Source organism: Echinops telfairi, unplaced genomic scaffold (genome assembly GCF_000313985.2).
Source record: "Echinops telfairi isolate 266 unplaced genomic scaffold, ASM31398v2 ScPeMD7_9;HRSCAF=40, whole genome shotgun sequence".
Lineage (NCBI taxonomy): Eukaryota > Metazoa > Chordata > Mammalia > Afrosoricida > Tenrecidae > Echinops > Echinops telfairi.
The window spans coordinates 75,500,343-75,515,512 of record NW_022103906.1 but is presented as its reverse complement, the minus strand read 5'-3'; the positions used below and the strand labels follow the sequence as shown (position 1 = coordinate 75,515,512).

Sequence of the window (15,170 nt, the reverse complement as noted above, 5' to 3'; positions counted from 1 at the left end):
ATTCAGCTCTTTACTTCGTCACAGCTTCCATTTGTTTCAGCTATCCGATGTTCAAGAGCAAGTATCAGAGCCTCTTCTGACATCCACTTTGATCATTTCTGTCTGGTCTTTTTAAATGACCTTTTGCTTTTTCATGCATGACACGCTTGATGCCACCCTCCAACAGCCTGAAAAGTCTTCTGCCATCAGTGTTCAGCGTGTTAAATTTGTTCTTCAGATGTTCTCAAATGTTAAGGTGGGATCTATTTAAGATTGTATTTAGGATCTTGGGAACATGTTTTCGTTTTGTCCAACTTCAACCTGGACTTACATAGATGAGTAATTAATGGTCTATTTCACAGTCCCTTGGCCTTGTTTTGACTGCTGACATTGAGCTTCTCCATCATTCCTTCCCACAGACGCAGTCAGCTTGACTCCTGTGTATTTCATCTGGCAAGGGCCATGCGGCCAGTCACCATTTATGCTAAAAACGGGATTTAAATGAGGAAGTTGTTGGTTTTGCAAAACTCTATCATCTCTGTTTCTATCATCAATGCCATATTTCCCAATTATTGTCCCTTCCTTTGTTTCCAACTTTCAAATTCCAATCACCAATCATAATCAATGCATCTTGATTGCATAACTGATGAATTCCATACTGAAGAAGATGGTAGAGCCTTCAACATCTTCGTCACTGGCTTTACTGACTGTGAATAGATTTAAATAATAGTCTTATTAACTGGTCTTCCTCAGACGCATATAGATATGATCTCTATATGGGACTTCAAGATAGACCTTAGTGCTCTTTTTGATGCTGGATATGAGGCCATTCCTCTTGAATCTGTCATCCCCAGCATAGTAAGCCGCTTGATTATTGATCCTTTTGCATTCCATTTCATTTCTGATGACTTCCAATTTTCCTATTATACATTCCACGGCTGATAGGTAATGGATGTCTGCAGCTGTCTCTTGTCATTGTGAGTTGTGCCCATCAGCACACAGACCCCACAGCTTCGCTCCGCCCACTTCATCAAGGTTGGCTCTACTCTGAGGAGGCAGCTGTCCACAGCTGTTCGAGGAGTGACTCCTAACCCGAGGGGATCATTTTCAAGAACTATATCAGACATTTGGTTTTCAGTCCTTCAGAAGTGGACAGCTTATTACTTCTTCATAGTCTCTTCTTAGTCTGAAGGCTCTGCTGAAAACTATTCACCTGGGGCAACCCTGCTGATAATTAAAATATCAGTGGCACAGCTTCCAGCACCAGCAACATGCAAGCCACCACAGAACAACCAAATGACAGGCAAGTGGTGCTTGAGGAAACTTTGATTATAACATATCTGGTGATTTTCTTTTGGAGCCTATCCTGTTTGGGGTATATTCCCCTTCTTGAATACATATTTTATTGTCTTTCATGATGTTAGGGAGTTTCCTTCCTAACACTCTTTGAGAACTTTGTGTTTTTCTGTTTGTTTGTTGTCTCTTCCTTTTCTGAAATTCCAATTACATATAAGTTATTCATCTTGATGGTGTCCCATATACCATATATACTCGAGTATAAGCCAATCCACATATCGCTAAGGCACTTAATTTTACCACAGAACTGCATAAAAAATGTGCTGAAAAAATCAGCTTATACACAAGTACATATGATAATTCTAAAGCTTTCTTCTGTTTTTTGTTTTGTTTTTTGTTTTGGTTCTTTTTCTGATTGTTTTTCTAACACAGTGGTTCTCAACCTTCCTACTGCTGTGACCCTTTAATGCAGTTCCTCATGTTGTGGTGACCCCCGACCATAAAAGTATTTTCATTGATACTTCATTACTACAATTTTGCTACTGTTATGAATCGGTGATCCCTGTGAAAGGGCCGTTCAACTTCCAAAGGGATTGTGACCCACAGGTTGAGAACTGCTGTTCTAACAGATTAGTATTGAAAGATTTATCTTCAGGCTCATAAACTGGCATTCAATTTTACTACTTTACTTTTGCTATGCATTATCTATTTTTGAAATCTTAGTATCAAACTTCTGGATTTCTTTTTGTTGTCTTTGTAAGGTCTAAATTGTCTGTTTGTTCATGTAATGTTTTCTGGAATTCCATTTGTTTCCCTGGACTTTGTAGCTTCCTTAGTCTTTCTATCAAATCGTTGCAAGTACCTAAATATCATTCTTCTGAATTCCTTATTTATTTGGTTCCAATGTCATTTCTTCATCAGGAAGGGGTTCTGGCTCTGTATTTTGGTTATTTGAGCAACTCTACTTTGTTTTGTGTGTGTGTGTGAACAGAAAATATCCATTGCCTCTAAGGCATTGTGGTGTTGTCTTTGTGTTAACTGATGATTGTATGTGGATATGAGGTAGTAGTTTATTGTGCCAACCTGGCCGATAAACACGTGGGGTTAATTGAAGGGCGGAGAGATAAATGGCTCGGTGAGCCTCGCCTTTCTAGTTCTCGGGTCTCTTCCTTTGTGATGGTCAGACCAGGGTGCAGCTGCCTTAGCCAGTTCCCTGCTTCAGCTGGCAAGGCTCACTTCCTGCAAGACATCCCTGAGGAGAAGCCACATGGACCTACCCCAATGCAGCCCTGGGTGCAGGAGCAGCCATGTGGAGACCCCTGCCAGCGCTGAGATGCTTACATATTCACAGGCTTTCCTCCCGCAGTCGGTGCCATAGAGTGTGTTTTGTGAGATGGAGGAGGACTTTGTGGATTGGTGTCGGACATATGGGTTAATGTTGGACTTGTGGGCTTGGGCAGCACTGGGTTGGGATGTTTTCTTGATGTGCACGTACCCTTTATATAAAACTCTCTCTTATACATGAGTTTCTGAGGATCTTTCTCTGAGGTACCCAGACTGACACAGCATGTGTCCTTAGGCGCTCACCACCAGCTCCTGGTGGGTGTGATAGAGAACATGTGTGCACTGTTCATGCAGCACAGGTGAGGGCAGGTCTGGCTGGGGTTGGCCACCGTCCATGGCTGATCAGGTGGCACAGGAGCAGGTCATGGGCCTCACCCCTGGTTGGGGCTGCAGAAGGTACAGATATTGCTGGGCTTAAGATCACTGTTGCTGGCTCCTGTCAGAAGGTAGGGAAAGAAAGAAAGAAAGAAAGAGAGAGAGAGAGAGCCACAACAGAGAGCAAGAGAGGGGCAGGAGAGAGAGAATATACTAAAGGGGGAAAACAATCAGGGATGTGACAGTTTGGTTTTATGCCAGCTTGAGTGGGCTAGGGTTAGCCCATGATATTTGGTCAATTCCATGATGGGCTCATCTGAGAAGCAGCCAAGCAGTTGTGGGAAGAACTAAGTTGTGGTATATACCACCTCCTTACTCTGGTCATAGGCTTGACCCAATTGAGGGAAGGTTCATTCAGGATGTAGCCTACTTTTAGTATCGATCAACAGTGCATCTGGATCCTGCAACTGGTTCATGGACTTCCTGTTATATTGCCTGCCGATCCCAGGAGCCCTCAGTGGGCTAGGAAGCTTCATTCAGCTTTGCCTCCACCAGCCTGGGGGCTTCCTGCTTCATCCTCCTGCTTCCTGTTTGTCGGCCCCTGCAGCTATACGAGTCAGGAGAAATCCCTATCTTACATCTGACTGGACTGGACTGGACTTATCCACTTCCACAGCTAAGTGAGTCATCTGTGGATATACATCTCTTTCTATCTACAACACGCACACACGCACAATTGGCTTTGCCTCTCTAGAGAACCCAGCCCCGCACAAGGGGAAAGCAGGACAACAGTCACAATCAAAACAGAACTTAATAACCCATACGATAAAAAGGAAATAAAACTAATTATAAGGGAAGAGGAAAAAAAACATCCAATAAGCAAACTAGGCATGAGGAAAAAGGGAAAATTATACAGAAACACAAAACAAAACAAAAATAAGAGAAAAGAAAAAGAATGAGAAGTGTTAAAAAGAAAAGAGGAAGGTAAACGAATAATTTTTAAGAGACAGGAAGAGGGAAGAAGAGAAAAGAAAAAACTAAGAAAGGGTAAAAGAAGGGCAGGGGACGAACCCAGGGCAAAGGGGTGAGGAGACGGGTCAGGACCCTCTGCCAGCCAAGGAGCACAGGTGAGAGGGCAGAAGGCTCGATCCTAGAGGGAGGGGCTTGATGTTATCTGGAGTCAGGGCACCGGATCGAACTGGCCTAGAGAGGGGTTGAAGTCAGCGGGCATGCTTCACAGGAAACCATGTCAGGCCCAGAGGGCAACTGGGAGCAGGGCAGCTAATTATTGAAGGAGCGCTTGCTCACCCAGGGGTGACCAGGAACCTGAGGGAACGAGGGAAGATCACCTCCTTATTGCCAGCCCCTGGTGAGCTTTCATGTTGTCGACCTCGGTCTCCATCGGATACTGTTTGCAAAAGAGCAAGCAAGATGGCTATGCCGCGCAGGCAGCCAGCAATCCGTATGTCTGTCTCTGCCCTCGTCACTCGGCTCAGCTTCATCTCCTAGGTAGCATTAAATCCACTGCTCTACCGCTTTCTCTGACCCTCAGCTTCCAGGATTATCATCGGTCTCTATTTTTCAGTTGGTCTCCCCTGTCTTTGCTGGAGAGCAGGGTGGGGAACCTTTTTCTGCCAAGGGCCATTTGGATATTTATACCACTGTTCACAGGCCGCATTGGTCAGACATTAACTCAGCCCTAGTGTGATGTCTGGAACTGATTCTCGCTGGTGAAGTGTGTGAAGCTGGCTGGAATGGATGATTTTGCAGGCCTTCTATGCCCCCCACCCTACCCCGGCCTGCCACTTCCCCACCCCTGCTGTAGAGGGTCCATGTAGCAAGTCTGCCTAGTCATCCCTCTTGCCGGAAGTCCCTACATGGACTTTCTGAAGTGCCTTTGGATGTCAATCGGGTGACTGCAGGTGTAAGGGCTTTGTTTCTGCACTCTCCTCTGTTTTAGTGGCCTAATTGTATATCCAAAATACAATAATTACAAAGTGTTTCATATGTTAAATCCTCCAACTTCGTTATTCTCTTCAAGGCTAGTTGGTCTTCCTTTTCTTTGTGAACCGGGATATGGTGCACATACCATGAAACTCACCCTTCCAAGTCCATACGCGTCAGCGGCAGATTCGCCAAGCTGTGCAGCAATCACCGCTGAGACGAGGCTATTTCCATCAAGGTCTGAAATACCTCTGACCTGCTTCCAATCAACCTGGAATCCGGTTTATTACGCTATCGTTCATGTATAATAAAACCTATCTTCTCTAGAGGTTTACAAGTTTTGATGAGTATGTACAGTTGCATCACCACAATAAAGAAATAATTCCATCGTTTAAAAAATCCCTTCATGCCTCTTTGGAGTCCATCCTCTTCCCTAGTTTCCAGCCCCTTGAACAACGAATCTGAAGTCTGTCACTCTAGATTTGCCTTTTCAGAATGTCATATAAATGGCAGATAAACACTACAGTATGTAGCAGGTTGGGTCTGCTTGCTGGCGCTTCTTGAACATACTGTTTTTGAGATTCCTCCGTGTTGCTGCGTATAACACTAGCTCATTCTTTTCTATTGATAAATAGGGTGCTGGTTAAACTTGTGTGTCAATTTCACTAGGCTACGACTCTCCGTGGTTTGATAGTTCTGTAATGATGTAGTTATCCCCCACTTTGGGAGGTGATATCGTGTAATCACCTCCCTGATGGGACCTGCTATGAGCAGCCAATCAGTTGAAGGCGATTTTCCTGGGTGTGTGGCTTGCATCTGATACATATGAATGTTCTAGCAAGCTCTCTGGCTTTTTGCTTGCTCTAAATGTTTTATCTGACTCAGTACTTGACCTCCAATTTTTTTGGAGGCGGGGGCAACAAGAAAAGAAGAGAGTTACTGTACTGAGTAATGTGATTGATGCTGATTACCAAGGAGAAACTGGAATTATATTATGTCATGGAGGTAAAGAAAAATATGTTTGGAATTCAGGAGATTCCTTGGGATAGCTTAGCATAACCATGCCCTGTGATTAAAGTCAATGGAAAACTGTGACAACCCAATTCCACCATGACTACGGACGGCCCAGACCTTTCATGAACAAAGATTTAGGTTAACCCACTAGGTAAAGGACCCAGATTAGCTGAGGTACTTGCTGAAGGCAAAGGGGATACAGAATGGGTAGTGGAAGAAGTTAGTTCTAAGTGCCAGCTACGAGTATATGACCAACTGCAGAAGCAAGGGCTTCTTCCTCGAATTTTTCTACATTTTTGCTTTCTTCACATATAAAACGCAAGACGTCAACGGGGCTAGTGTGACTTGGGTTGGATGTGTTAGGCATCATATTAGATACAAGGAAAGCTTTAACATGACCTTTATTTAGAGGTTTAGATGTGGCTTAAGCAGATGTATACAGGTGACAAATTGACTGAGGTGAACTGTGATGGTTCAGGTTCTGTGTCCACTTGGTAGGGCCATGATTCTGAGTGGTTTGGTCCATATGAGATGAGATAGTCAGTCCCTATTATAGCTATGTCTCCTGCCTAATGCCTGCGCCTGTGTCTGTATCTCTGTCTCTATCCAATCTAGCGTGTACCCGACAAAGAGTCTGTGCGTGCCTTCACTGGTGTGCCTTTCCCATCCCAAGTGTGCCTTTCCCATCCCAAGTTATTACAAGGGAGTTTCCGCAAGGAACTCGGGAAGTAAAAGAAAATGCCTTCTTAAAAGGATTTCCCAAAGAGGTTTTCGTATTCTTTTTCTTTGGTTTTGGAATATAGGCTAGATTTACCTTTTAAAAATTGGAGTAAAAGAAGCACACAGAAAGGTCTGTCCCATAAAGGGAACACACCCACTGAAGCATCACGTAGGTGACCGGTCAGAGCATCATCAGAGCTCAGGGACTTCGCGCACGCCCCTGCCCCTCCCCCTCCCGGTCCCGGCCTCTGAAAAGGAGGGTTCTCGGGACTTGTCCCAGTTTTTCCAGCTCTGCTTGGACTGAACTTCACGTGCATGGAGCCACCAGGATGGACTTGTGTGTGTTTGCCTTCTTTCACTCAACGTGGATTTTGAAGCTCATCGGACCGTTACCTGTACTTGGCCCTTTTATGGAAAGGAGTTTGATATTGTACCTCAAAAGAATTAAAAAGAAAGCTACACCATTTCCTCCAATCGTCCCCCTCTGGAAATTGATCTTCAATCAACAAACGATTTATTCATCAAACAATCAAACGATCAAACAAATATTCATAAACAATGATGTCAAGTTACACATTAAAACATTTTTTAAGAGAAGAATCCTTTGAAGGAAGGTACTTACAATTGGAGTCCCGAAAGGAATGTAACCTGTAGGAGGGGAGAGAAAGCGTCAGGTCTTGTCATCAGCCTCCGAATCTGACCGACCCGCCTCTGCACTGGGATGGGAAGCGGCCTGCTGGGTGTGGACCCGTCAAGGCTCTGACGGATGGTCCGAGAGGCAGGAAGCACCTTCAGCCCGCAGACCCTCCCCAGCTCAGCCGTCGACAGCCGTGTGCACAGAGGCTTCCAACATCAGTCCCCAGCCTCCCTCTAAAACGGAGAGGCCCATGCCTTAAAGTCAGGGCTGCCTGCCGGGCGCCCCACCACTGCACCACTCAGCACCTCGGATGACCTCCTCCATGAGGTGCACACCCCACCCACACCAGACACACCCATCTTCCCACGGTCACTCTCCCACCTCTTCCCATCAGCTTGCTTGTCTAGCACGCTCCTTACTTCCCCGGCTTCATGAGCCATTTCTGGTGAGGGCACTTCCTCCCTACCTGAGATGAAGGCCTGTAAGTGTCACAGCTTTTTAAATCTCAAGGACGCTGGTTAGACACCCCCTCTGCGGAATGGTAGACAGCAGGCGTGAAGCCGAGCAGGGCCCTGGGTGCCGTGTCCTCCCCGGCCACAAGGCTCCTGCCACCACCCACTCGGCGGTGGGCAGCCTCCTGGCCCAGCAAACGTGTGCTGCACTGGTGCCATCGCTCTCCTGTCCACCTCCCTCAGGGGGAGAGGCCAAGGTCAAGCAGCACAAGAGAGGCCACACTTGGGGTGAGAGCTTCAGGTCCCCTGCGGTGGCCTGGCAGGGGCTGGGGAGCCCTTATGGCCCAGACACAGGACGCTTTGAGCCTTGCTGCCTGGGAGTTCCTGAGCACAAAACAAGGGTCGCAGGGCACGAGCTGCCTGGCATGCATGCTGCTGTCAAGCAGTCCCTGGTCCTTCACTCTCTCTCCTGCATGCTGCCGGGCTCTCTGGAGTTGGGGCCACCGCTACATCAGCGCTGTTCCTCCCACCCCCACTCCCGAGAGACTTCTGGGGCAGGCCTCTCCTTTCCTACCTCTGGCCACTGGCCTGCTCAGAACCAGATCCAGCCTTCAGAGCACAGGCTTTCTGAGAGGCAGGTGAAGCAGGATCGGAGAACGGGCATGGTCTGGGGACTGGCTGCTGCCTGGCAGGTGGGCAGGAGGCAGAACTTGGAAGGAAAGCTCCGTCCTCCCTGAGTAGAAGCCAGGTGGGCCTGCACACAAGGGCCAGGCCCCAGCTGCTCTGAGGCAGAAGTGTGTGACCTAGGAAGGAGGGCACCACATTGACCTGTGGGGCGGTACTAACCACTTTGTTCTGTCAGAAAAGTTGGGGACCAGGCAGAGAAGGCAGGCAACGAAAACAACAACAACAGCAACAACACAGAGATTCCGAGGCTGGCCAGTCTTACAGGATTGAGTCAAGAGACCAGTGTGGACATGCATATGCCAGGCCCCATCCTCCTCAGGCGGGTGCACCTGGATGCCCTTCAGCAGTGACTGCAACAGGCTGGGCAGAACCAGAGGGCCCCAGGCTTACCTGACATCCTAAAGGGCATGAAGATCTTCTCATTGGTGTCTGGATGCAGAATAGCCTGGCAGGAGCCGGGAAAGAGAGCACAGCCTAGTAGCCGGGGTTGCGGGGATTGGTGGTGGGAGGTGGGCAGCCGAGTTGGGGGAGGTATGTGACAAGCCAGGGCGTTAGAGGCGTCAGGAGGGAGATGCGTGGGCCTCCCAAGGAAGACTCAGGCAGCCCCTAGCTGCATCTGCCATCTGTCCGGTCAGTCCTCACTCACATTCGGAGCAAAGAAAACCCTCAACATTTGCCACAAACCACCCTAGCCCTCCCGAGTGAGCCTCACGGCTGACTGCAAGGAAACCAGAAGGCCCCGCGCGAGGCATGGCCTGTGCCTGGTGCCAGGTGGGCAGGCAGGCAGTGAGGACCTTGTGGAAGGACCCCAGACCCGGTCTTCCCCAGAGCTCTGAGGGCTCAGGGCCCGAGGGCCAGTCCTCAGGTGCTGGAGAAGGAAGGGGTGGGAAGGCCAGGGACAGACGCAAGGGAGAAGCAAGGAACGCGACAGCCATGGAGGGTAGCTGGCTCCCCAGACGGGGCAGGACAGGGCAGCGGGGAGCACAGAGAAGGGAGGGGAAACCATCCCAAATGGCATTACCTGCTTGATTTTCTGAGCACTCCAGAGCTGAGAGGGAGGGGAGGGAAAAGAGAACACATATTGGCTGAGTCTCAAAGCCGTATTTCCTAACCAAAGACTTGGCTCCCAGTGCCCTAGAAGCTAAGGCTGACCTCTCACCCCAAGCCCAGCTGCCCCCTGGGGGTGAAGGCCACAGATCCCACAGTGGGAGCGTTAAGGACCTCCCACCGATCTCTGAATCAACTCCGGGAATTATTACAGAGGAAGAAGCAGAAGGTCACTGACTGAGCTGCTGGAAAAGCCTGGGCTGGAACCTTTCCTCCCCGACCCACAGACGGGCTGGTGCTGGCCAGGAGTGAGAGGGCAGGCCGGTCAGTCCAAGGAGGCATCTAAGGTGTGCTCCAGCCCCAGGAAGGAATGATGGGCGAGAAGTCAGACGGGCCTGGCTGTGGCTCCTGGCCTCGCCACTTCTGAGGGTGACCTTCCCTGAGCCTCCATTTGCCGGCTGGCAAAATGAGGAGACGCTACATAGATTACCAGGTGGATGTAAGAGTGCGCGCGATAATACATACCATGTTGGGCCCTAGCAGCCGCATCGTCATCTAGCTGTTATCATGATCACACTTAAGGATCGCACCATCTGCCTCTCTCCGAGGGGCTCTGGAATGGATTGTGTCCCTCAAAAATAAAATGTTGTCAAGCCTAATCCCTACACGTGTGGGTATAATCCCATCTGGGAATAGGACTTTCTTAATCATGTTGACGAGGCCCTATCAGGATAGGGTGCATCTTCAAATGGAGTCACTTTTCAAATAGAAAACAGACAGAAGCAGGCAACCACCGAAGGGGAAAGATAGCGCCTCCGTGGACATCTCCACGAAACGGACCAGGACAAAGCCCTTCCCCAGAATAACAGAATGAGAGAGCCTTCCCCTCGAGTCAGTGCCCTGAACTCAGAATTCTAAGGCCCTGAACCGTGAGGAAATAAATTTCCATTTGGTACAGCCACTCACTTGTAGTATTTTTTTTTTAAAACAAGAACACTAGAACATTAAGACAGACTCTAAGACGCTCTCTGGTTGCAGCAGTACATTGACAGGGAGCTGCCAGAGGTTCTGGCTGGATTCAGAAGAGGACGTGGAACAAGGGATATCACTGCTGATGTCAGATGGATCTCAGCTGAAAGCAGAGAGTACAAGAAAGATGTTTACTTGTGTTTCGTTGGCTATGCAAAGATGTTCAACGGTGTGGATCATACCAAACTACGGACAACCCTGAGAAGAATGTAAGCGTCAGAACACTGCATTGTGCTCGTGCAGAACCTGTGCTTGAATCAAGAGGCAGATGTGCAAACAGGTCAAGGGAATGCTGCCTGGTATAAAATCAGGAAAGGGGTGCCTCAGGGTTGTAGGCTTTCACCATCCTTAGTCAGCCTGTGTGCTGAGCACAGAGAAGCTGGATGCGATGAGGAAGAATGCAGCATCGGGATCAGAGGAAAGTTTATTAACAACCTGTGATATGCAGGGGACACAATCTTGCTTGCTGACTGTGAGGACAAACTGAAGTCCCGCTGATGAAGATCAAGGATTAAAGTCTTCAGTATGGATTACAACTCAATGTAAAAAAAAAGAAAATCCTCACAACTGGACCAATAGATAACATCATGGTAAAGAAAGAAAAGATTGAAGCTATCAAGGATTTTGTCTTGCTTGGATCCACAATCAATGCTCATGGAAGCAGCAGTCACGAGATCAAATAATGTATTGCATCAGGTAAATCTGCTGCATAAGACCTCTTTCAAAAGCCAGGATGTTAATTTGAGGTGCATATGGTATTTTAATCGACACGGACTCAGATGCACGTGAGAGCCAGACATTGAATCAGACAGACAGAAGAACTGATGCATTTGAATTATGGTGCTGGCAAAGCATATAGAAATTACCACGAACAGCCAAAAGAATCAATAAAACTATCTCTGAAGAAGTACGGACAAAATGCTCCTTAGAGGCAAGGATGGTGATTCCAGCTCACGTCCTTTGGACATGTTGTCAGGAGAGACCAGTCCCTGCAGAAGGGCATCATGCTTGGTAAAGTAGAGGGGCAGTAAACAAGAGGAAGGTCCTTGATGAGACGGATTGAAGTGGGGTCAGTGATGGGCTCAACCAGGAGAACGACTGAGAGGACAGCACAGGCTGGGCAGTGTTCTGTCCTGGTCATTGTGAATCAGAACCAACTTGTCAGCACCACGGGCAACAACACCAAAGACGCTCTCCTAATCTCCGCCGCCATCTGTACTTCAGCAGACCCGTGGTCAAGCCCCATGACGATGTAGCTTAATGAACCAGCAGCAGCAATGATAACAAAAGATGACTGAAACCAGAGTCTCCTGGGACAACTAGGTCACCTGTGGTAGTTACATCACCTGTGGTCAATTTGAGACTCACGAGTGAAGGGGTAGAGTGTACCTGTCAATCGGGTTGCAGCTTGATGACCTCATTTGGTGGCGCTAAGGAGATGAATGGCTCTCTGGAGGTGGGACACCTGCTCACTCTCTGGGAGGCATTTTTGACCAGAAGCCACATGAAACTACCCTGATGCAGCCAGATCCCTGGGAGCTGGAGAGGCCACGTGGAGACCCCTGCCAGTGCTGAGATGCTTACAATGCCATGGGATCCACAGGACTTCCTACCCACTGGCCCGTGATCTTCCTGGATTTGGCATCATTGCATGTGTTGCGTGAGTCTGAAGAGGACTTTAGAGATTGGTGTCGGACATGTGGGCTAATATCGGACTGATGTACTTGACCTGGACTGGGTTGTGATGTTTTCTCAATATTCAATTGCTCTTATAGATTAAGCTCTTTTCTATACATACAGGAGTGTCCATGAATTTGTTTGTCTAGCTACCCGGACTAACACAGCAACTGACATAACATAGTTCATGAAGACCATGTTCCACAGCCTAGTTCAGTGGGTAGCACCTGGGAGCTTAAAAGCTTGTGAGCGCTCAGCTCAGGTACAAGTATTGGTTTCTACTTGTCTGGAGGGAAGGAGTGAAAGGGGGAGAAAAGAAAGGAGGAGGGAAGGAAACCAAAGCTTGACATAAGAACTGGCCCACAGGGCCCAAAACTCCCAAGAGCATGGCCTCATCGACCCTGCGATCAGAAGAACCCGCTGGTGCCTGGCAACCAGGGATATCATACAAAGACCTGGGCAGACATGAAGAAAACCGTACAACACATCCCAAAACCTAAAAAAGACCGATTGGACCAAGAAAGACAGGGGGGAGCCCTGAGATGAATCCTGAGATCCCCTTGAACTTGGAGCGGAAGTCCCTCTCAGTGGTCACCTTTCATCTAAATACCACATTGGCTTATAAAATAAACCGTGTCGCCCAGGAGTGCTGTATTTGCTCAGACAATCGACTGTTTGCGACCAGACAGCTTCTACACTAACACACCGATGAGGCGGGGAGGAGGCGCAGGGGGATGGACTAGGAAGAGCAGCCCAAACAGAATGGAACTCGGTGAACGTTGACACAATGCGTCTGTATGAAAATTGCTGTCTAAAACACAACAAAATATTTGTTTAAAGAAAAAGAAATAGGAAGGAAGCTATTAAAAAAAAAAGGCAGCCGGTGGCTGATGACAGGCCAGCTCTGAGGTTTCTTCGGGTTCACTGAAGCAAGGCCTGTCTTCTACCTTTCCCCCAGATCTGGGCAGAGGAAACCTGGCAAGGGGCAGGGGGCGGGTCAGGGCTGGGGCTGGGGTACATTTAAATCAGGGTTCTCCACGCTGGCTCCACATTAGAATCTTCCAAAGCATCGTTTAGCATGTCTCCAGAGCCCTCTAGTTGTTTACAAGGCACAGCCAGAGTGAGAACCCCTGTTTTTAATGAAGCTCCTTCAATTGCCTCCCACAATCACTAGAGGCAGCAAAGTGTGGGTTTTAGAGCTACACAAATTGTCCTGGCTTCCGGCTTTGCAACTTGTACTTCTAGAGAGATGAAGGAAGGAGAGTGAATGTGTGCTTGAGAAAGTTATAGTGGAGCACAATCTTTATCCAGCTTGATGGGAAGTCGTGGCTAATGTCTAAGACCGCAATGTCAAGAAACATCAAGAAATAGCTAATGTCTAAAACAGCTACATCAAGAAACAGAGAGAAAGAACTGGCCACGAGCTCCCTGGGTTCTCAAGACTAGCTCTTGACAGGAACAGAAAGCCTTGTCTTTCTCCCGCAGGACAGCTGATGGTTTTAAACTGCCGACCTTGCAGTTAGCAGTCCGATGTGTAACCACTATGCTACCAGGGCTCCTTGTTCTAGGGAAGGAAGGCCTGGCTAATTGCTTCGAGAGCCCTGCCGAGCAGTTCCTACTCTGTGATGTGTGGCGTGGACTCGCCATGTGTCAGAATCAAGTCAAGACAAAGGGTCCAACCTGCTGGGGAGACCCTGGGTGGAGTCAGTGCTTAACGTGCTCAGCTACTGACCAAAGTGTTGGGTTTGGGTCCACCCAGAGGCCCCTGGGAAGAAAGGCCTGCTGACTGACTTCTGAAAAAGCAGCCTCTGAAACCCCTGTGGAGCTCAGGTCTACTCCGACCTGCGTGAGGGCCCTAGAGGTCCGAGTCCACTGGCTCGCAACGGGTGTGGCTTAGTGTTTGGTTCAACCCACTGGGAAAGGTTCCTCCTTCCGCAGGACTGCAGGTGTTCTACAGCGCTTCCCTAAGGGTGGTCCCAGGCCAGCAGCCACCTGGAGACTTACTAAACATGTAGATTCTTGGGCCCCTTGCTAGACTGTGGAGCCCGACCCGGTGGAGCCCAGCAACGTCTGCTGTGACAAGGCCTCCGGCGTATTCTGGTGCTTGCTCAAGTTCCCGGAGAAAAGTGTGGCAGCTTTCCTAAACATTCTGGTCTTGAAAACTCTTTGAGGCACTTCGACTCTGTTCTCATGGGTCAACTATCTGCATGACGACGGGTCTGGTTCCGTAGTGTGAATCTTGAAGGAGGGCTCTGACACTGAGCTAGTTTGCAAAGACTAGTGGGAAAAACGCTCCTCCCCACCCCTACCCAGGAGGCTACACACAAGTCTCATTTGCGACATCAGCTGGGCACACTCTGGGGATCCGGGTCCTCAGCTGCCTTCACAGCCAAGAGGGCAATGGTGGCAAAAAAATTACACACGGTCTCTGAGCAGACAGTTACTATAGCCGTCAGCTTTTTCCGTTTTAGTCCAAACCCTTAGGAAGGAGAAGAATCTGAGCTCTAGAACTAATAATTTCTAATAGTCCAGCACCCCAATTTCAACAACCACCACCACAAAATCACAAGGCAGACAAAGAAATAGGAAGGATGGATCAGTCAAAAGTAAGAAAGGAAGGGAGCGGCCGGAAAGGCGGCCGCCCCCTCGCCCATCACGCACCGCATGTTCATGGGGAGCCTGGTGCTAAACCATTCATAGATGACATGCTTCTGGGTCCGGGTTTCTGTACGTAGCAGAGCAGCTCACTCGCTGCGATCTATTGAAAGTTAGCCCTCGACACAAGGGTTTGTAAATAAATAAATAAAATAATTTTTTAAAAGGAAAAAATGATAAAAACCAGCCCAGTGGAAGCCTAGATAATGAACAAACCAGAAGAATTTAAAATACTACTTCCCAAGATGACCAAAGAACTATAAGGAACTAGGAAAGTAGTGTATGAACAAAATGATTCTGTTAATAAGGATTGAGTCACTATAAAAGAGAATCACATAGGACTATTGGAGCTGAAAGATATAACAATTGGGGGG

General features: G+C 48.3%; 1 protein-coding gene across 2 annotated transcripts in view; it reads right to left on the bottom strand.

Annotated features, from left to right (window-relative positions):
- Positions 1–15,170, bottom strand: part of SFXN5 (sideroflexin 5) — a 132,937-nt gene that overhangs the window by 71,978 nt on the left and 45,789 nt on the right. For both annotated transcript variants that reach the window (XM_004696086.2, XM_030884691.2), the window contains exons 4-6: positions 9,410–9,436; positions 8,779–8,833; positions 7,235–7,260 (exon numbers count right to left, since the gene is read on the bottom strand). In XM_004696086.2, the coding sequence (XP_004696143.1) occupies positions 7,235–7,260; positions 8,779–8,833; positions 9,410–9,436 (108 nt within the window). The remainder of the gene's footprint in view (positions 1–7,234; positions 7,261–8,778; positions 8,834–9,409; positions 9,437–15,170) is intronic.